General features: G+C 40.0%; 3 protein-coding genes and 1 pseudogene across 3 annotated transcripts; all 4 read right to left on the bottom strand.

Moving 5' to 3' along the window:
- Nucleotides 1–751: 751 nt before the first annotated feature.
- On the bottom strand, nucleotides 752–2,535 carry LOC120264636 (receptor-like protein 18). The gene is made up of 2 exons (XM_039272463.1): nucleotides 1,840–2,535; nucleotides 752–1,767 (listed from the first exon to the last, which is right to left on the bottom strand). Exons 1-2 carry the CDS (start codon nucleotides 2,072–2,074, stop codon nucleotides 1,076–1,078), a joined length of 927 nt encoding a protein of 308 aa, XP_039128397.1. The 5' UTR covers nucleotides 2,075–2,535; the 3' UTR covers nucleotides 752–1,075.
- Nucleotides 2,536–4,396, bottom strand: LOC120265328 (receptor-like protein 6). Its single transcript, XM_039273198.1, has 2 exons — nucleotides 3,487–4,396; nucleotides 2,536–3,305 (listed from the first exon to the last, which is right to left on the bottom strand). Exons 1-2 carry the CDS (start codon nucleotides 4,394–4,396, stop codon nucleotides 2,536–2,538), a joined length of 1,680 nt encoding a protein of 559 aa, XP_039129132.1.
- A 4,709-nt stretch (nucleotides 4,397–9,105) lies between these two features.
- On the bottom strand, nucleotides 9,106–10,043 carry LOC120265703 (annotated as a pseudogene).
- A 181-nt stretch (nucleotides 10,044–10,224) lies between these two features.
- Nucleotides 10,225–13,769, bottom strand: LOC120265327 (receptor-like protein 6). Its single transcript, XM_039273197.1, has 2 exons — nucleotides 12,023–13,769; nucleotides 10,225–11,833 (listed from the first exon to the last, which is right to left on the bottom strand). Exons 1-2 carry the CDS (start codon nucleotides 12,586–12,588, stop codon nucleotides 10,225–10,227), a joined length of 2,175 nt encoding a protein of 724 aa, XP_039129131.1. The 5' UTR covers nucleotides 12,589–13,769.
- Between the last annotated feature and the right edge of the window lie 6,820 nt (nucleotides 13,770–20,589).

The raw sequence follows: 20,589 nt of genomic DNA, 5'->3' as shown, positions 1-20,589 counted from the left end.
TTATTGCAGGCTGGTTTTAGCTTGGCAACAGTTGGCTACATTTGCATCATGTTCTTATAGAGATTCATTTGTCAAGAAATTCTTGGACTTGTTTTAAGAATTTTGTTGATTAGGAGAAATTCTTGCAACACATCAAAATATTTGGAAACTAAACTCATAAGAATTATGCTAATTAACAAAGTGCATCAGAAAAGAGTTAAATATTGGATTGAATTATCTCATAGTGAAGGTAGACAATGAAATTGGGTCTATATCAGCTTGCAAAATCAATTCCATCTTATAATTCGAGAGTCTTAATTTTATTGACTACAGAATCAGGAGTCATACCTCAAGACATGCTCTCAAACGTTGTGATCATCTCTTATGTCCATGTCTTCTGAAAGTTCCATGCATTTGTCTGTCAGTAAGCTGATAATGTCTGTTTCCCCAGTTATCTCCTACCTGAATTTGTTTGTGGAAGTGCATGTGCAATCCAATAAATACAGAAAAAACCTAGCAATTAATATTCTTCAAATAATAAAATTAAAAAAAAAACTCCTCTGCAGTGAAGAATGCTATCATTTTGTGGATAAATGTCAACATGATATGTGTATATACTTATCATAAACCTGTATGAATGGTTTCAGATAACAGATATTTTCATACAAAATTATAAATAGAAAACATGGTTGGTGCCATGGAGAAAAAGAACATATGGCTATCAGTACAAATAACAGGTACCGGTACAAATAAAAGACAACTTTAATATTGTTGGAGAATAAAGAAGGCAAACACATGGCCATCATCCATTCATTAGTAACTGAATTGAGTATGCAATTAACATGGTTGTAGCCAGAAAACAGAAAAAAACACAAAGTGATGATCTCTTGCACAGAACACATTTCAGTTGCAGTTGTCAGAGAATCAGCAAGACAAGGAGAAAAGTACAATATTGCATTCATGGTATTTATCAACTATCTGATTGTATACATATAAATTATAAGTATGGTACCCGAAGTCATAGCTTGGCCTTTGAAATAGTTTCTTTGATGATTACAGAAGAAGGAATGTCCTCTCGTTTTAGAAATGTATGTCTTTATCTGTTCATGAACCTCCTCTTGTACCACATTTTCCACTTGGGAAAGAACAATAGATAGATAATGGCCGCTGCAAATCCAACTCCATAACCCAATCCTGTGAACATCCAGAACCAAATCTTGTCCATGTCAAACTCTGTGGGTGTATTCGTAGAATTTGAAGATGGCTCCACACTAGTTGAATTAATACAATCCCTTGATAATGGGCTCCCACACAGTCCTGGATTCCCTTCAAATGATGAATTTGAGAATGTGAAGAACTGGTAGCTCTGTGGTATTCTGCCAATCAAATTGTTGTTTGACAGATTCAAGAAAGCCAAGAAGGTCAGGGAGGTTAGAGAACTCGGAATCACTCCTGATAATTGGTTTCCTGAGAGGTCCAATGCCTCTAGCTCACTCATATCTCCGACTACCCGTGGAATTTCACCAGTGAAAGCATTAAGTGACATGTTCAAAGAATGAAGGGACTTAAGATCACCAAGAACTTGAGGAATATTTCCCACAAATTGGTTATCTGACAAATCGATGGAAGTGAAGGTAGACAAAATCTTTACTAGTTGGATCTCAAACCCTTTCAAATTAACAGTAATCGTGTCTTGATAATATGGTGCGCTTGAACTATCATTCCTGTATCCAATTGTCTCCGTCTGTCCCTGATGAACCATCATCGCCTTCATGCTCTTAAAGCACTCTGATGGCAAGCTACCAGTGAAATGGTTTGAAGAGATGTCAAAGATTTGGAGATTCATGAAGAAGTGATTACCTTTGCAAATTCCAGTCAGATGTCCAAAGAATTTGTTTTTTTTGAGAACCAAGACTTTCAGTGCAGAAAGGTTCATCAGCCAATGTGGGAAAGAGTCTGCCAACTTATTCCTACCAAGGTCTACGACTTCTAGCTCAGCACAGTTGGCCCATGAGCTGGGTACCACCCCTTCTAACTTGTTTCCATTGAGGTTAATGGTTTGTATAGCACATCTTGAGCTGACCTTTTGAGGCATGCTTCCTTGAAAACTATTCTCCCGAGCATTCAACACTCTCAAGTGGATGAGACTTTCCAATAGGCAAGCTGGTATCGAGCCACTCAAATTGTTGTGAGAGATATCAAAAATATAGAGTTCTGTTGCAGTACAAATTGATGAGGGGACTTCTCCCGTGAGACTATTATTTGACAATGAGAAGAATATAGTTTTTTTCAGGTAGTATGATATGTTAAATGGGATGGAAGAAGTGAAGAGGTTGTTTGAGTAGTCCACAAAAACACTATTTGGTGGAGGAAGAGGAGTTGGTCCTTGAAGCAAGTTAGAGTGGAGATCGATACGAACACTGTCAGTGGAAGAATTGGAGAAAGACCCCTCAACACTTGTGAACAAGTTGCATGACAAATTCAGGTAGGAAAGACTGGAGCTCCATATCCAACTTGGTATGGTACCACCAATTCTGTTGCTTGAAAGATCTAGACTCAAAAATTATTTGAATGTTTCAAGAAAGTCTTCTCAATATCTGTGAATGAGTTGAAAGCTAAATACATAAACTTAAAGAAACTCCCAATACTCCATATCCAGGTGGGTATAGTACCATTAATTCTGTTGTATGAAAGGTTTAGCAGGAATATATTCTTTTTATGTTTCAAGAAAGATGGGATAGCCGTGAGATTGCAAGATTCCAATTCCAACTGAGTAAGAGATGGAAATAGATGAGAAGAATCTGCAATTCTGTTAGAGGTCAAGAAGTTAATGCCTGAAAGATCCAAGACTCTGAGATTTTGAAGGTAGCCAAACAACTCTAATTCCACCACTGAGCCATCAAAGTTGTTTGAACCTAAATCAAGTAACACGAGAGCAGAGAGATTGGCTAGTGATTTTGGGAGCTTCCCTCGGAGATTATTGCCACTTAGATCAACATATTGTAACGTAGAAGATGCGTTTTTGAATTCTTGCAGCTGACCCGAGAGCTTGTTGTCAGCTAGATACAACTTTTCCAATTGCGGTAGGGTGAACAAAGACATTGGGATAGATCCAGTGAGTGAGTTGCCTGCTAAATCAAGTGACACAAGTTGACGTGCAGAGCTGAGAGTACTGGAGATCAGTCCAGTGACATTATTATAAGAAAGATCAAGGATCGAGATCTTTGAACTAGCAGGCATTGGTGGCAAGTCCCCAAAGAGGTGATTATCAGCGAGGTTTAAATTAACCAATTCACTGAGATTCCAGATTGACCGGGGTATTGGCTCTGAGAAATTACAACCAGCAAGTTTCAAAGATGTCAAAGACTTTTAACTTTAGCAAAGAATTTAATAAACTCCCCAAAGAAACCCTTGCTAGCATCGGATTATATGAAAGATCAAGTGTCTTCAAGTTCAAAAGTTCTTCAAACACTCTGGTTGGAAAAAATTCCTCAAGTCCACACCCACTGAGACTCAGCACACTTAAAGAAGGAAATTTTGCAAAGAATTCAGGCACTTGGGACAGAGAATTGGAATCAAGATGAAGTATTGATAAATTTTGGAGCTTGGAGAAGGAACTGTCAATTGGCCCTGACAGCGAACAATCAATCAAACTGAGAGCTTCAAGTCCAGGAACGGAGTGAGAGATGGCTTGGGACCACTCCGTCGTGCTTGAAGAAATATCCACTTCATCCAAATACAGCTCTTTTAAATGAGAAAGGTCTCCGATGAGAGTACCAAGGTCAGGCTTTTCCAGCTTCAAAGGATATATGTCATATGTGGAAAGGTCCAAAGAAATGAGTTTTGTGAGGCGAGAGATGCTGATGGGGACTTGGCCTACCAGCAGTCCGGAATATGAAAGGTTGAGATGTGTGAGATTAGCCAATTTTTCCAAATCCAAAAGCAGGACAGCACTCAGCTGGTTGAAGCTATTGTAGGCAAGATTGAGTGTTTGGAGGGAGGTGAGGTTGAAAAGGGAGGGCATAATGTTGCCTCCCATATACCTCTCGCTGAGGTCCAGAGAAACAACAAGATCGGATGCTTCGTCGCAGCTGACTCCTTCCCACCCGCAGCAGTCTGTGCCAGGAAGCCAGTGCGGGAGTGAAGTTGTTGCAGGGAAGTAGTAGTCGATGTCGGTGCTTGCATTGAGCATGATGAAACTTTTTTTGAGGTCGAGAAGGTCCAGGCATTGTTGTGAATTTGCTGACGTGGAACTTGATAAGGAGAATGGTACCAGTATGAACAAAAATAAGAAGGAGCATGGAATGAAAAGGAGGAAGATGGAGACACTCCGGTCATCTGAACTTATCATGCTGCTGCTACTGCCTACTGGTGGTGGTGATGATGATGGTGATGGTGGTGGTAACACAAGAGGCATGATGAATCAGTGGGGTAGTACTAGCTAAAAGAAACATGTGTTTCTTGAAACCAAGAGTAGAGTCAAAGAATCAATACATTAATAATTGAGTTGTTATTTTTTTTTATATAATAAAAGTGACTTGTCCTCACATGTCCATATTTTTTTAAAAAAAAAATCACTGTTTGTTTTAATACAAATTAACATTTTATATTATTTTGAAGAAATGCATTTAAAATAGACTTACAATACCATGCATGCATATTCCCCAATATTATCAAGTATATAATACAGTGACTTATAATACCATGCATGCATCTCTCAAGTCAAGAGTAAAAAAAAACCAGCATTTGTGTTTCACACGCTTTTTTTTTCTCAAAAGGGCAAGACTAATTAATGTTAGTGGTCTTTTTTAAATATATATATATATATATATATATGAAATACTGGTTTGCACGTCACCAGCCAAAAGTCAAACAGTCAATAGTCGAGCTTAGCATGGCATTCCAAGAGTAATGGATTTAATAATAGGAAGGAATACATGACTTTGTCAAACAATCAATAGTCTTATCTCTTTGTGAGGAAAATGCTGGATTGAATTAACCGATACTGAAGGCGAAGACATTGAAATTGGGCCTATATCAGCTTTGAAATGTCAATTGCAAGTTAAAATTCAAACCTCGTGTCCTGATTTTTTCAATCAAACACTTTTCTTTCTACTTGAATTCACATCAGTCTCTCAATGATGTTGGTGTCATGAAGACACAAAGCTAAGCTTAGCATAGATATCTCTAAGTGATTTCCACCATGGTATGGCAGACATAAATCAAGAAGTACCATAAGAGCGACATGCTATTTAAGAAATGTATGCTTGTTCACTCGCTGCTGGAAGTACATACATATATGCAAACATAGATGCTAATGCCCTGTTTGAGAATTGAGTGGAAATTTCACATGTTCATGAATTTGAAGACTGAGCTATCAAAATCAAAGAAAGTGATAACCGAGGCAATCTACATAAATGTGAAGTTTCAAGTTCGAGAATTATATCACTCTATACTTGTTTGGAGTCCAATGGATTTGAACAATTTTCACTGTCTGAAACCTGTGCAGCCAAGTGGAATGTTATGAGCATTTTGTATATTATGGTCATGCCAGAGATCTGGAGCATTGATGGAACTTAATTGGATTCCCAATTTCTCAGAGATGTGCAAAATGTTTGTTTGAGATTGGCAAAGCCTTTCCAGTCCTACTCTTAAAAGTTGGCTATTATCCGTCCATGTTGAACAGGAGTCATCGGAACTCTCTTGTTGAACTCATACATACAGCAGCAAACAGATCCAAACTCAACCTAAAATTTTGGGCCAATGTAAATTGTGTAAATTGAGTTCTGATTTCTATTTTGCTAAATGTTTGCATATAAAAACTTTTAAATATCAGTGAGTCAGAACTCAATTGTAAAAGGTTGTGTTCGTCTCTTCTGTTACTTCGTGCATTAATTTCCTATGGAAATACATTCTTAAATCAATGAATAGTATACATATATATATATATATATATTGAACAATCCTAACAATTGATATCTTTCAAGTACAGCAGACCCTCCTCTGTAAACAAGAAAGCTTTCATATTGAATAAATATTAACTGTGATATGTGTATGTTTGTCATTCATCCTTATAAATGTGTCCAGATAACGGGTACCTGTACAAATAAAAGATAACTTTAATGTTGTTGGAGAATAAAGAAGCCAAACACATGGCCATCATCCATTCATTAGTAACTGAATCGATTAGGCAATTAACATGGTTGTAGCCAGATAACAGAGAAAAACACAAAGTGATGATCTCTTGCAGAGAACACATAAATCAAATGCAGTTATTAGAGAACCAGCAAGACATGGAGTAAAGTACAATATTGTAGTCATGCTATGAAACAAATATCTGATTGTATACATGGAAATTATAAGTACGATACCCAAAGTTGAAGTCATATCTTGGCCCTCGAAATAGTTTCTTTGATGATTACAGAAGAAGGAAGGCCCTCTTGTTTTAGAAATGCAGGTCTTTATCTGTTCATGAACCTCCTCTTGTATCACATTTTCCACTTCAGAAAGAACAATTGATAGATAATGGCCGATGCAAATCCAACTCCGTAACCCAATCCTGTGAACATCCAGAACCAAATCTCGTCCATGTCAAACTCTGTGAGTGCATTCTTAGAATCTGAAGACTGCTCCACACTAGTTGAATTAATACAATTCCTTGATAATGGAGATTATGATTATGATCAATTAACCACTTAAAACTCGAATTTCAAAACTGGCCTTTTTCTGTTGAAAACGACAATACCTATGTTCAAAGGATGCTGCTTGTTATGAATGTTTTTGAACTTCACCTATAGCAATATTTCGGATATTAAGGTCTATAAAGTGCACTTAATATAACATCTATTATAGGCGTGCTTAAACTTGGCCTATTAATGTAACAGTTCCCATTCATATTAATTGGAAGGATGGCGGGAAAGATAGTTGGCTGGAGGGAAAGAGAGCAGCTGCAAAGCACGTGACGTCTGTTACACCCACTGAGGCAGCTGCGAGTCACGTGCTGGTCGTTACATCCAGGCGATTTTGGTTAAGCCCGAATGGACTGGGGGTTTAAAAGGCAAGGACGAAGGAGAGAAAAAGGGTGAAGAATCCTGTGAACAGAGGCCGGCTCTAGAGAGCTCGATCGGAGGATGTCAAGGAAGTGTTCTATTCTTGTCTGACTTGTGTTCTCAATTCATTACTGTTGTTTTCCTTAGAATGAGATCATGAACTTGGAGATATCTGTTTTCTGTTTTCATTCTTAGATATCTGTCAAGGAAGTGTTCTATTCTTGTCTTACTCAGGCTCACTGTTAATTGATCTCTCAATACAATAACAAAAGAAAGGAAGAAATGAGAAGAAGAGAAGATAGCAGAATTGCTCTAAACTTCCTTGCATTCACTTCATTAGATCATTCAAGCATTTAAACAAACAACTAATATGCGTGCCAGTAAAACAGCATAATTCATACAACCAGAACAACTGAAATAGAAAATACAAACATACAGTAACAGCATATTCTAAAACAATACATAACAAGAAGATAACTTTGGGATGATGTGAATCCCAATTCAGAGTAGAGTAATTCATGGGCCTTCATAGACTGAGCTGGTAGCATACACAGGAACCTGGGGAGCAGTCTGCAGTGGCTCCAGCGATATGTCTGATCAAACAGCCTCAACACTGTCCCTCCTTTCCCTTTATTTTTCTTGTGTCTGGTTTTGTTTTAAATTTCTCTTTTTCATAATTAGTGGAACATTTTGTCATGTATCTCTGTGTTTATCCATATCTTCCAAAAAAAAATTACATACTACTTTTCATCATCTATGTAACTGTAAATGAAGTTTCAGTAGTATTCCCATTTAGAAAATGAATGGGAAAGTTGATTAATTATCACTTCTGCGGCATTTTAATGTCTTCAGATATGAACAAAACATGCCTTGTGACTGTCAATTATACTGTGCAAGGATGATATAATAATTCAACAAGTGGTTGTATAGCTGTTTTGAAAAAATCAACTTCAAGTTATAATTCAAGCACTGTTAATTTAGTTCTTTGATGGGATGAACAGAACAAATCTCATTAGCATAGATATCTGAAAAAGTGGATAAACCACATGCATTTATAGGAAAAACAGAACAAAATACAGGACTAGATTAGACCAACCACAAGAAGTGGAGAAAGCAACCACTACAACCAGGACACAAAAGCAGGAGAGCAAAACCATCAGACCCCACCCCCAAGAGACCACTCTAGCAGGGGAACAGAGCTCGAGAAACTACACCACTGCGGGAGGAAGGAGGCTCGGGGACAGACTGCATGTCCCTAGAGGATATGAACTCAAGACTCAGCAATCTTCTTCTGGCACTCCAATTTAGCTCTCCTGGAATCCTGCCCCTGCATTACACCACCAGGAGCACCTGGGGATGAACAATTTTAATAATAATAGTAACAGGAGAGGCAGCCAGGAGGAAAAATGCGTGCGTTTCGCCTAAGCCAAATGTTCGGGGTGATGCTCTAATCAAGAAGTCCGAAGAGGACAAGGATTTTCTAATGGAATGACGCCAAGTCCCCATAATTCTTTTTAAAGAGGTCGGTGCCACGGATCTCGAAAAGTCGACCAAAGAAGCTCAAATGTGCGAAAGTGCTACCGGGCAATGGGTAAGCAGATGATTTGACGACTCCACATCCGCATGACACATCACACAAGTGGGAGTAGGAAAGGGGTTCACAGCACTGTAAGCTAAGTTTTCCAAAGTCAATATCTTATCGTCCCAAGCTAACCAGTTGAAGAGATTGACCTTCTTAGGACTAAGACTCTTGAGGAATGATAGGGGTCCAGCAGCAACGTAGACCTCTATCATTCAAGAGTGTAAAGGATTTGACCGAAAAAGGCCCCATTCGAAGATGCAGCGCCAATACCTCCGATCGGCGCTAAGGGTAGGGAGGCGATCTAATGTTATCAAATACCCTTCTAATTGGAGCGTAATCCCCCAATGGAGGCCTCCCAGGTGCCTCGGCCAGATCCCTCACGGTACACTCTTTGTTGCTAGTACGTGAAATAAGGGTGCGGCCGAGATATCGCGGGAGCGCACCCTCCACCCAGTTGTCGTGCCGAATAGGGTGGTAGCCCGTCTTCCATAGAAGTCACAAATATCTTATGATGCATCTTATTACATAATAAAGTAGGAAGTAATTTTTACAGTGGTGCAATATATACAAAAAATCAAAAGTACAATACTACATAAACAGGGCAATTTAAGAAGCACCACGATTATTTGCTAGCTGCAAAAATCACAAGTGAGATTGAATTTTTACCTGTTCATGAACCTCCTCTTATACCATATTTTGAGTTTGGCAAACAACACTTGATGGCAAAAGGCCAATGCAAATCCCACTCCGAACCCTAACCCTCTGAACATCCAAATCCAGATCTCTTCCATGTCGAGTTCAGGGGATGCATTGTTGAGATATGTAGAAGGCTCCATGCTTGTTGAATTGACACATTGTCTTGATAATGGGCTGCCACAAAGTCCGGGATTCCCTTCAAATGAAGAATTGGAAAATGTGTTGAACTGGTTTCCCTGTGGTATCCTTCCTACTAAGTTGTTGTTTGATAGATTTAGGAAGGACAAGAACGTCAGGGAAGTTAGAGAGTTTGGAATCTCACCGGAGAGTTGGTTTCCTGAGAGATCCAATGACTCTAGATCTCTCAAATTTTCAAGAACTTGTGGAATATGACCATTGAAAGCATTTAGTGACATGTTCAAGAAATGAAGTGACTTAAGGTCCCCAATCACTTCGGGCAAAAACACCTTCAAATCTATTGTTGGAGACATCAATGTACGCAGTTGTAGTGGGAATCTTTACTAGTTCCCTCTTAGACCCCTTTGCAGTGACTGTAACTACATCCTCAAAATATGCTGATGGTGGAGCATTATGGTAGTATGGATCACCCCATTGCACAAGCCCAAAATGTGAGAAACCAATTGTTTCTGTCCCTTCTGGACGAATCATCATAGCCTTCATTCTTGTGAAACAATCTGATGGTAGACTACCAGTGAAGTTGTTAGATGAAATGTCTAAGATTTTGCAACATTTCAAAGGTGTGATTGCTCTACATACACTCCCGGAGGGTCATTCAAAACGTCCATAAAATCCATTTTTCGCTGAGAACAAGGACTTTCAGTGAGGGAAGGTTCCTAACCAATATGGAAAAAGAGCCTGCTAATTTATTGCTTCGAGATCTAAAAAAACTCAAGCTTTTCACATTTTGATAATGATTTTGGTATTTCTCCTTCGAGACTTGTTTCCGTAAAAATCGATTGTTACCAGTGAGCAACTTGAGTTGATGTTTTGAGGGAGGATTCCTTGAAATTGATTCTCTCTAAGGTTAAGTGCTTGCAAATTAGAAAGGCTCTCTAATAGACATCCTTGGATTGAACCACTCAAGTTATTCTTTGAAAGATCAAGGATTTGAAGATATGTATCACAAATTGATGCGGGGATTTCTCCGGTGAGATTGTTGTTGGCCAAAAAAAAAGCAGAAGTGCCAAGTAGGTATGCAGATATATTAAGTGGGATGGAACCAGTGAAATAGTTATTTGAATAATCCAAAAATTGTGCGTGGAGAAGGGGAATTTGTCCTTGAAGCATATTAGAATGTAGATCAAGGCTGTTGATGCTCATCATAGTTTTAGGATCAGGAAGAGGCCTCTCAATATCATTAAATAAGTTGTAAGATAAATTCAAAGAGCGCCCAATACCCCAAATCCACTTGGGTATAACCCCATTAATTCTATTGTTTGAAAGGTCTAGGAGCCCCATATTCTTCTTATGCTTCAAGAAAGATGGGATAGCCATCAGATTGCAAGATTGCAATTTCAAAGTATGGAGAGATGGAAATAGAAGAGAAGAACCAACAATTCGGTGAGAGATTGACAAATCAATGCCTGAAAGATCCAAGTATGTGAGATTTTGAAGGTGGCCAAACAACTCTAAACCCATCACCGAACCATCAAAGTTGTTTGAACTTAAATCAAGTGAGATGAGAGCAAAGAGATTAACAAGTGATTTTGGGAGCTTCCCATGGAGATTATTGCCCCACAGACCAACATATTGCAATGTTGAAGATGCATTTGTGAATTCTTGCAGTTGACCAGAGAGCTTGTTGTCAACTAGAGACAACTTCTCTAATTTTTTGAGTGTGAACAAAGACATGGGGATAGATCCAGTCAATAAGTTGTCTTCAAGATGAAGTGATATAAGGTGATGTGCATGACCGAGAGTGCTTGGGATCTGCCCAATAAAGTAATTAGAAGAAAGATCAATGGTTGAAATTTTTGAACCAGCAAGCATCGGTGGTAAGTGCCCGGAGAGATGATTATAGGAGAGGTCTAAATAAACCAATTCACTGAGATTCCCAATTGACCAAGGTATTGACCCTGAGAAATTACAATGACGAAGATCCAAGGATATCAAGGATTCCAAGTTTCCCAAAGAATTTGGCAGACTCCCAGAGAAATTCGTACTAGAAATAATCAATATCTCCAAAGAGCTATTTAATGGGAATTCTGGGAAAACCCCTTCTAGCATCTCATTATATGAAAGATAAAGTGTCTTCAAGTTCAAGAGTTCAAACATGCTAGTTGGAAACAAACCTTTGAGCCCACAGCCACTGAGACTAAGCACAGTCAAAGAAGAAAAGTTTGCAAAGAAGTCCGGCACATGGGACGAAAGATTGTTAAAATCAAGACGAAGTATTGATAAGTTCTGAAGCTTGGACAGTGAGCTGTCAATCGGTCCCGAGAGTGAAGATTCTTGTAAGCTGAGAAGTTGAAGTCCGGGGAACAGAGTCAGAGATAGCTTGGCACCACTCCGTCCCACTAGAAGAGATATTGACTCCATCCAAATTGAGCTCTTTTAAATTAGAAAGGTCTCTGATGATAGTACCCAAATCAGGCTTCTCCAGCTTCAAAGCATATGGGGCCATAGGGAAATATGAGGAGAGGTCCAAAGATATGAGCTTTGTAAGGCGAGAGATGCTGATGGGGACTTAGCCTACCAGCAGTCCGGAATAGAAACGTTGAGATGTGTGAGATTAGCCAGTTTTTTTCCAAATCCGAATGCAGGACAGCGCTCTGGTTGAAAAATATTGAATGCGAGATTGAGTCTTTGGAGGGAGGTGAGGTTGAAAAGAGATGGAATAATGTCACCTCCAATTAACCTGTCGCTGAGGTCGAGAGAGACAACAAGACCGGATGCTTCGTCACAGCTGACTCCCTCCCATCGGCAACAGTCTGTACCAGCGCGCCAGTGCGGGATTGAACTTGTTATAGAAAAGTAGTTGGCGTAGCTTTCGTTGAGCATGATGAAACCTTTCTTGAGGTTGAGAAGGTCCAGGCATTGTTGTGAATGGGAGCTGAGTGCATTAGCTGATGAGGAGGGGCTTGATAAGGATAATAGCACTAGTATAATGAAGAAGAAGAAGAAGAAGCATGATGGGATGGAAAAGAGGAAGGAGGAAGTGGAGGAGTCACTCCGGTGATCTGAACTTATCATGGTGGTGGTTGCTGTAACACAGAGAGATGAGATGAATAAGTTGAGTTGTGAGACTGTTAGACTGATCATTAACTATATGTATGTATATATAGGCTTACCAGCAAACAATGCAGCAACTCACGTCAAGAGAATGGTAGTCTTTGTCCATGTGTATATATTTAATTTTTTTTTAAAAAAAATTTGGTCACAACAATCACTACCTAGTGGAGTACCGTGCATGGAGGATATGGTTTCTCTCCACTCCATAATTGAACCATAATAGCACAGGGAATTTATAAATTTGATTAAGTTATTGAAAATTCTCTTGCCGTGTGTGTATATATATATATATATATATGATAATATGATTTTGATCACCTATTTAACTTTAAGCAGAGTTAATAAATCTCTAGACATAGATAAACTACTGTAATGTATGCACCATCGTATTCGTTTGTCTTTTCATAACTTTTTATTTTTTTTGGAAAAAACATGAAGCTCAAAAAAGATAAAAACAAAGACAGAAAGAAAAAACTATAGGACAATTTTCATAACTATTTTATGGACAACACTTATTGTCTTTGTAGATGCCAGGTTGAAAGCAATGAATTTAAAATAAGTAAAATGATGAAGTTATTATTATTATTATATAAAAATAAATAAACTACTAATTTATAGAAATAAAACGGCAAGGAGTAGCTTTTCTGTACTATGTGGGTCAGGAGGAGACCCGTTATTCCTCCTTTGTTAGCTTTGTTTTGTTTTGTTTTCACTGCTAGTGGAAGGTTCGTTGTATCTTGTGGTTCTTTTTTTATTAATATATGTGGTTTATCCACATTTTTAAAAAAAAAATCAAAAAAAAATAAAAATAAAAAAATAAAACGGCAAGTACTTTCCAACAAAAAAATGAAAGAGAGTAGAACCGATTCCTGCAATTGCGGTCAGTCTCGCTACCTCTGAGCCGCCCCCTACTTCTCCGGGTCTCAAAGACTGAATAAAAGGTAGCACCGAAGAAAGGAAAGAGCGAGATGGTGGTTTTTGTTGTTCCCGCGAAGCGAAGATCATTCGCCAAGCGAATGAAGTGGATCAACCTCTTTTTGGCTTGATAGAGTCCTGCTCGTGAATCGGGGTTCTCAATAGAGGAGAGCCAGACGATAGATGGAAAGAGCTGCCATTGGATAACTAGAACTGGAATCGGAGGCCAATCAACCGGTTTAGTTCAACTGTATGCATTTGTGGTGAAATTTCCCCTTATAATTCCATTATTGATATATATATATATATATATATATCTTAATTGGCTTCATCCCTCGATCCCTGTCATTCAAGAGAGCTCAGTGTATGGTCATCCAAGAGAACTCATTGTGTGGTGCGGAGAAAAAGTCATATATTTGACTGAAATATATCTCAGGTAATTTCTACAAGTCATTGTACTTGTACCAGTAAACAATAGAAGATTGTGTTGGTATATCAGGAGATTATGCCAGTCATAAAACTATGAAAAATTGAAGACTTATGCCAGTCATAAACAAATGAAACGCATCGGGCTATTATTTTCTCCCAGTCTACATTAAATACAGTGGTAGCTAATCATTAATGTACCAACGACCTTTGGGAGTCATTAGATACGTGGGTCATGGGTAGATCTCATCAGTGGTGAGAGTTCGGTCAGTGAGGCGTTCGGGAGTTGTGAATAGTGGTTGTGTATGGGTGGTTTCAGTCTTGCAGTGGTACTATCGTCCGTTTATTCCAGCGGGAACATGCACGTCCGCCCAGGTGCTGAGTGGGTTCAGCCTCCCTCTTTCCCCCAACAATCATTAATTAAGCATTAGATTCTGATATGGTTATTGCAGCTAAAATATTAGACCATTGGTGAAATCAAAATCATTAATATATCAAATACCCATCTCACTACAGAACTCTTGATTGTGTGGTGAAGAGCAAAAATCATTAATATATCCAAGTCCTCCAAGATAAGATACCTCAGTGTGTGGTGATGAGCAAAAATCATTTTGACCTGGAATAATCATGCTATGCAATTCCACAAGACGACACTGGAAGCAATTTCAAGCTATTAATAAGAACAATGGAACACTGAATTCTTCTTCAGGAAATATAAAGCAATCAGTGAATTGCATTGATAAGTCTTTTTCTGCATAATTGACCATAACATCAAGTTAAATCAACTTATGTGGAGCCTTCTGAATGACTATTAACATCAAGTTGAATCAACGCAATTGGAGCCTTCTGAATGACCATTAACATCAACTTGAATCAACTTATGTGGAGCCTAATTCACCGTGAATGAGACGGCCTCTCGGGGCTGAGAGATCCATACAAGCTTGCTACTAAGCTTCGCAATCTGTATGAGATGATATCAAGGAATGATAGCATTTTGCAGAAACCCGAGAAAATGGGGAGGATTAAAATCAATGACAGGGATTGGCATAAAGAAATTTTGCAAACAATTAAAACAATGGAAAGCTACTTGCATTTATTTATTTTTGTTTCTTGCGTCTTTTGTGATGGAATTTCTCCCTTTAGTTCAATAATTGATATCTTTGTATATCTTATTTAGCTACATCTCTCCTACTAATCCAAGAGAGTTCAATGTGTGCTGATGAGGAGAAAAACCATTTGAGAACAGGAATCTATTTAAAGCAATTGTACAAGTCATTGTATTCGACGATTCATATCATTTAAATAATGAAATATTGTGTTGGTCTGCCAAGAGTTTGTGCAAGTTATGAAAACCTTGGAAGACTGAATGCTTGTGTTCACATTCAAGAAATATAAGCCATTCAAGAAAAATGGATCACCATGTTATTTTCTCTAGCTTTGACAATAACGTATGGCATCCATTTTCTCTTATAGTATCATCAAGAACATAAACATAGGCGCACAGCATACATACCAATATAAATATACCATGCATACATGCATCTCGCAAGTCAAGAGTAAAAAAGATAAGCATTCGTGTTTACCCTCATTTCAACGCTGCATTTTTTTTATCTGTTTCTTAAGTCAAGAGTGAAAGACCAGTTTGCACATCATAAGCCAAGAGTCAAGAGTCAAGAGTTGCGCTTAGCATGGCATTCCGAGAGTAATGGATTTATATAGGAGGGAATACATGATTTACTAAGTCTATATTATTTAAGAAAAACCAAGTTTGATAATCCTACTGAAATCAACGGTGACATTTCCCAAAGTGGTTAATCCAAGCCTTCAGCCACTGAAAATATCAAGGAATTTCACAAGCCACTGAAAAACAACTGCAGGATATTAATTAGAACAATCCAAAAACTCAAGTCTTGTTAGGAAAATATAAAAGCCAACCAGTAAAATGCGTTGACGAGTACTTTTCTTATTTACTATGACATCAAGCTAATCAACTTATGTGGACCAATTCTAACTTACCATTTATGTCAAGTTGAATCTCCTTATGTGGAGCCTCATAATTCACCGTCCTTGACACGGCCTCTCAAGGGAGATCCACACGAGTTTGCCACTAAGCTTCACTCTCTTGATGAGATGATGTCAAGGAGTCATAATAGCATTCTGCAAAGACCCAAGACAAGGATTGGCATAAGAAAATTTTGCTGGTCGTCAAGAGATTATACAAGTAATTCTACAAATCATTGTATTCATATCATTTAAAAATGGAAAATTGTGCTCATCTGTCAGCGGAGTATTCGAGTTATTAAAACCATGGAAGATTGAAGTCTTATGGTCACATGCAGAAAATATAAGGGTTTTATATATTTTGATTTTCTCTCTATTATGGCATCCATCTTATTTTATATGTAATATATACATTCATATTTTATTGTTTTGTGACTCATTGTACTTACTTCACCAGAGCACTCCTCATTATTGAAGGAAGAGTTATTCCAACAGGGCAATACAAGATAAATGTTATTTAAAAAATCTGTTACTGTGTATTAACTACTTAAAACCAGGATTGCAAAGCTTACCTTTTCTGTTGCAAAACATACCTTTTATTATATTTCCCACTCGCAGCTGTAAGCAATAGGCATCTTTTGTAATTCACCATCAAACATCTTGTTCTGATTCAAACTGTGTGAAAATTCACATTTATTATTTGCAAGTATTCACAATTTTTTTTATCAATTGCATATGCAGTTGATACTGCCGTGGCTTTATTACAGGTTGGTTTAGCTTGACAACAGTGGACTAAATGTGCATCACATTCTCAATGACAGCACTCTGAATGTGTAAGGGTTCTCTGGCTCTCTGTTGCCATGTCTGTACTCATTCTTTCAGCTTAGAATAATCCTGTCTTTTGCTGCAGAGATAACCAATGCAGTTACAGCAATATCGTATGATAATTCCTAGATGGTGTTACACTGGAAAAACTGCATTTTATTGTAGAGAAGTTCTTGAGATAATTGTACTTAATAAAACATTGTGCTTAGACTAGAGTTGTTCTTTTTCTCTTTCCAGTCCTTAGCACTCCTTGTGATTGAGGTCCTCTGTTCCTTATTTTCAGTCTTTTGTTTTTGATTTTTTGTATCTTTTAATTTTCATTGTTTACCAACTTTTTTGGAAGAAAAAAATCTTTAGGAACTTACTACTCTAAGTTAACAGTATTTTTTTCCCCCAAAAATTAAGTCTACTCATCTTCAAATATGATTTTGATATTTTCTATCTTGTTCCACTTTGACTACATTAATCTACATGAAATTGCCTAATGAGGAAAAATAATCATGCACATATCACTATTAGCCAACAAATATTTGTGTGGTAGAATAATTTTATGTTCTCAAGTTTCTGAGCATGTCCTTTGACCTATGTCTTCTTTTAAATGTAATTAATTGGTTGTTCATACTTTATTGTTTGTGACTAACTAATCCAATACCCATCTCAACAGAGAACTCATTACTGAACAGAGGTGATTCTAACAGGGCGCTCCAAAGATTATACTATTCAATAAATCTATGATTGCGCATTAACAACTTAAAACTACGATATTGAAACTCACCTTTTTTCCTTGTTGCAGTAGGACAAGGTCTACGTTCAAGGAATACTATTATTTATACATGTTTTCGGAAAAACCCCTTTTTCGCCACATTTTTCCATTTGCCAAACAAAATTTTGCAGGACAATGACACAATGAATTCTTGAATTAACACATTGTGCTTTGACAATGGGATTCTGATTACTGGACTCTGTTTTAAACATGAATGCTACATATGCTTAATATCTGCAACAACCAAATAATGCCATATTTGTAACTACTCAAATTCTATTCATGAATTTCATATAACGGATGCACTTCAAATGGGGAGCCTCCTGGGGGATCTCTGGGGTGGCGCAGGCGGGGGTGACGGCGGACGTGACGGTGGTGAGGGCGACGGTGATTCGCTGGACGCGAAACAATTGAAGGAGACCGCTGGGGAGCGCAAGCTGAGAAGAAAAGAGATGACGTATGTGCAGGAGGTGAACTCGGCTTCTTCTAATGATAGCTCTCCTAAGGTAAGGACGGGGGCAACTGTGACGGTGGGGGCCAAGCGTCCTCGCTCGCCCAGAGATGGAGCCTGCGGCCGTTGCTTCCGTACCTCCCATCCTACGGCTGAATGTCGGCACCAGGTGGTGTGCTTGCGATGCTCGGGTGTAGGACATGTGGCTGCGAGATGCAAGGCTGAGATCAGACGAAGCCCGCGCCGGAGGAGATTGCACGTGCGGTCGAAGAGAGGTGATACTCATGCTGATGGGAATCAACCGGTGACTGCTGCGAAGACGGAGGATCCTAGGGATGTTGTTGTGGTCTCTCGGGAGTGTGTGCAGGGAGTGGTGGAGAAGGTTGCTGGGCCAGGGCGACCAGGGACCTCTCGTGCATCCTTATCGCTATCCCTGTCACCGGAATGCTCCGAACTACGGGAGGAACTAGCGAAGGTTGCCGTTCTCTCGGTGGTGAATGGTTACGTCAATGAGTCCAGTGTTATGGAGATCGTCCCGTCGGTCGTTAACACGAAGTTAGCTGGGCCCATTACACCGATTACGACAACTCCTTCCTGCTACCATTCGCCAACCGGGAAGAAGTGCGAGAGGTGGCTAAACTAGGGACATGTAAGGTGTCGACTAAGGATGGTCCATGTACGTTGAAGCTTGCTTGCTGGTCGGCGGAGCTGGAGTGCTGTTGGAAAAAGCGACTGGTGAGGGCCAATGGGTTCTCATATGGAACCTTCCGCTTCATGGGTGGTGCTGGTCCATTATTGAGCGGGTCTTGCGACCAGTGGGGGAGCTAATCTCTTCGCGCATGTCGACCCTCATAAGAGGTTTATTACGGCGCTGGTGGGAGGCGACGGAGAGGGTGACGCTACCAATGGAGCTTGACTTTTCCTTCGGCATGAGAAACTATCAGGTGGTCTTCACAGCTGAGCGGGGGGTCTTTCCGACGTTTCGACGTGATCTGGGCCGCTATGTGCTGGAGGAACGAGGTGGGGAAGAAGGGATTGGGAGGTCGGTGGAGTGTCGATTCTCTCATGAGGTCTCCATCGAGGAGAAAGGAAAACAGCCAATGAGAGGATCGGGCTGTGATCCTCCTACCATTGGTAGTGATGATGGGCCGTCGAGGAGGAGGAGGACGGTCGGAGACCTTACCAATGCGACGATAACGATTCTGAAAAGAGATAGAGATGACGAGATTTCGCGACGACCAGCTGCACCACTAAGCCAGATGGTTGAGCCTAGCTCCCAGGGTGGTGGTGCAATGGTGTTTTGTGAGAACCAGCCGTTGGTGGAGCCCAGCTCCCACGGCGACGGTGAGGAGGTATCTCCATTGGTCGAGCCGCGCTCCCATGGTGGCCGGAATTCTGGGGTTCAGGCGATAGCTGCGTCTTTACCCGCCGGTCTGTCCGAAGGTATTGTTCGGGCTCGGTCCTCCGAACATGGACGGGATAGGAGACGCGATATCTCGACGTTGCATGCCCCGAGACCAAGACGTGTCGATCAATGGAGGGTGAGGAACTCGGCGGGGATCAGATCTGACTATTAGGCCAGGTGGCGCAACCGGAGCGGGCTGAGGTTCCTCGTTTGGACGAGGTGAATATTTTGCAGGGAATCAGGGAATTGGAAACATAGAGGGTTGGGGCCACGTGGGGGCAAACACGTGATGGGTTTGATGTGGTGTTAGTGGATGACCCAATTGTGGATCATGCTGGGTTGGGCTTGGACCGGGCCCAGAGTACCTATGGGGTTTCGGCAGATCCTTTATTACTGTGTGAAGTGGACTGTGCTGTGGGTCGCGCTAATGCATCTTTAATGGGCCAAGACTCACAGCAGGGAGATGTGGGCTTGCGGATGACTGCTGAGATTGTCTCTGAACCCGTGGGCCTTGCTTGTATTGATGTGAGGGTGTTAATCTTGTGAATGATAAACTAGAGCCAAAACATTGCTACACCTGTGGGATTCTCTTGGCGCTTTGCTTCCGGGTGTGGGCCTCTTTCCGGAGGTGTTTGCATTAGGTGGTAACATTGGCTGCCCGGTCAATAATTCAAAGGAAGTGGAGGATGGGACAAACATTGACATTAAGTCCGACGATCTTGACTCTCAGTCAGCTATTCAGGAGCTCACCCTAGATGTGGACTCTAACGACTCGATGACCGAGTTTGAGAATAATCTCCGTGAACTATTGCCGGGCCTTAAGGAAAGTAATCCTGACCAGGGTGCGGACCAACCTAAGGGGGCTCGACGAAGCGAAAGACCAAAGAAACCATCAACAAGGTTCAATGAAAATGCGGGGTATCTACCTGAACCGCCGAGATCAACTAAGAAAAAAGCACCGCTTGAGGAAAGCATTGAAGGTACACCCTCTAAACCGCTCCTCATCTCTGATTGGTCTAATGCTCAAATCGCTTGTTATTGTGATGCTTGTGGCATTTCTTTTACTGATTCGGCTAATGATTGCTTTAACCATCTACGTAACCCAGAATTAGCAGCCTCTGCGAGAGGGAAGGCGGAGACCTCTACGGAGGTCCGCGTGCTCTAAAGTGTTATTATGAACATTATCACTTGGAATGTTAGAGGTCTAGGTAGGCCTTCTAAGCGTTTTTTGGTTAAGGACTTTCT

This window comes from Dioscorea cayenensis, chromosome 7 (genome assembly GCF_009730915.1).
Source record: "Dioscorea cayenensis subsp. rotundata cultivar TDr96_F1 chromosome 7, TDr96_F1_v2_PseudoChromosome.rev07_lg8_w22 25.fasta, whole genome shotgun sequence".
Taxonomy (NCBI): Eukaryota; Viridiplantae; Streptophyta; class Magnoliopsida; order Dioscoreales; family Dioscoreaceae; genus Dioscorea; species Dioscorea cayenensis.
Note: the sequence above shows the minus strand (reverse complement) of the source record. Positions and strands in the feature narration are given on the sequence as shown.

Coding starts and splice junctions, on each gene's coding strand:
- LOC120264636 (XM_039272463.1), bottom strand. CDS start 2,074: ATGCCTCAAAAGGTCAGCTCAAGATGTGCTATACAAACCATTAACCTC. Junction 1,768..1,839: donor TCTGACTGGAATTTGCAAAG/GTAATCACTTCT, acceptor GCTTGCCATCAG/AGTGCTTTAAGAGCATGAAG.
- LOC120265327 (XM_039273197.1), bottom strand. CDS start 12,588: ATGATCAGTCTAACAGTCTCACAACTCAACTTATTCATCTCATCTCTC. Junction 11,834..12,022: donor GTTTCTATTCCGGACTGCTG/GTAGGCTAAGTC, acceptor AGTGGGACGGAG/TGGTGCCAAGCTATCTCTGA.
- LOC120265328 (XM_039273198.1), bottom strand. CDS start 4,396: ATGCCTCTTGTGTTACCACCACCATCACCATCATCATCACCACCACCA. Junction 3,306..3,486: donor TTTAAGTGTGCTGAGTCTCA/GTGGGTGTGGAC, acceptor GTAATTTCTCAG/AGCCAATACCCCGGTCAATC.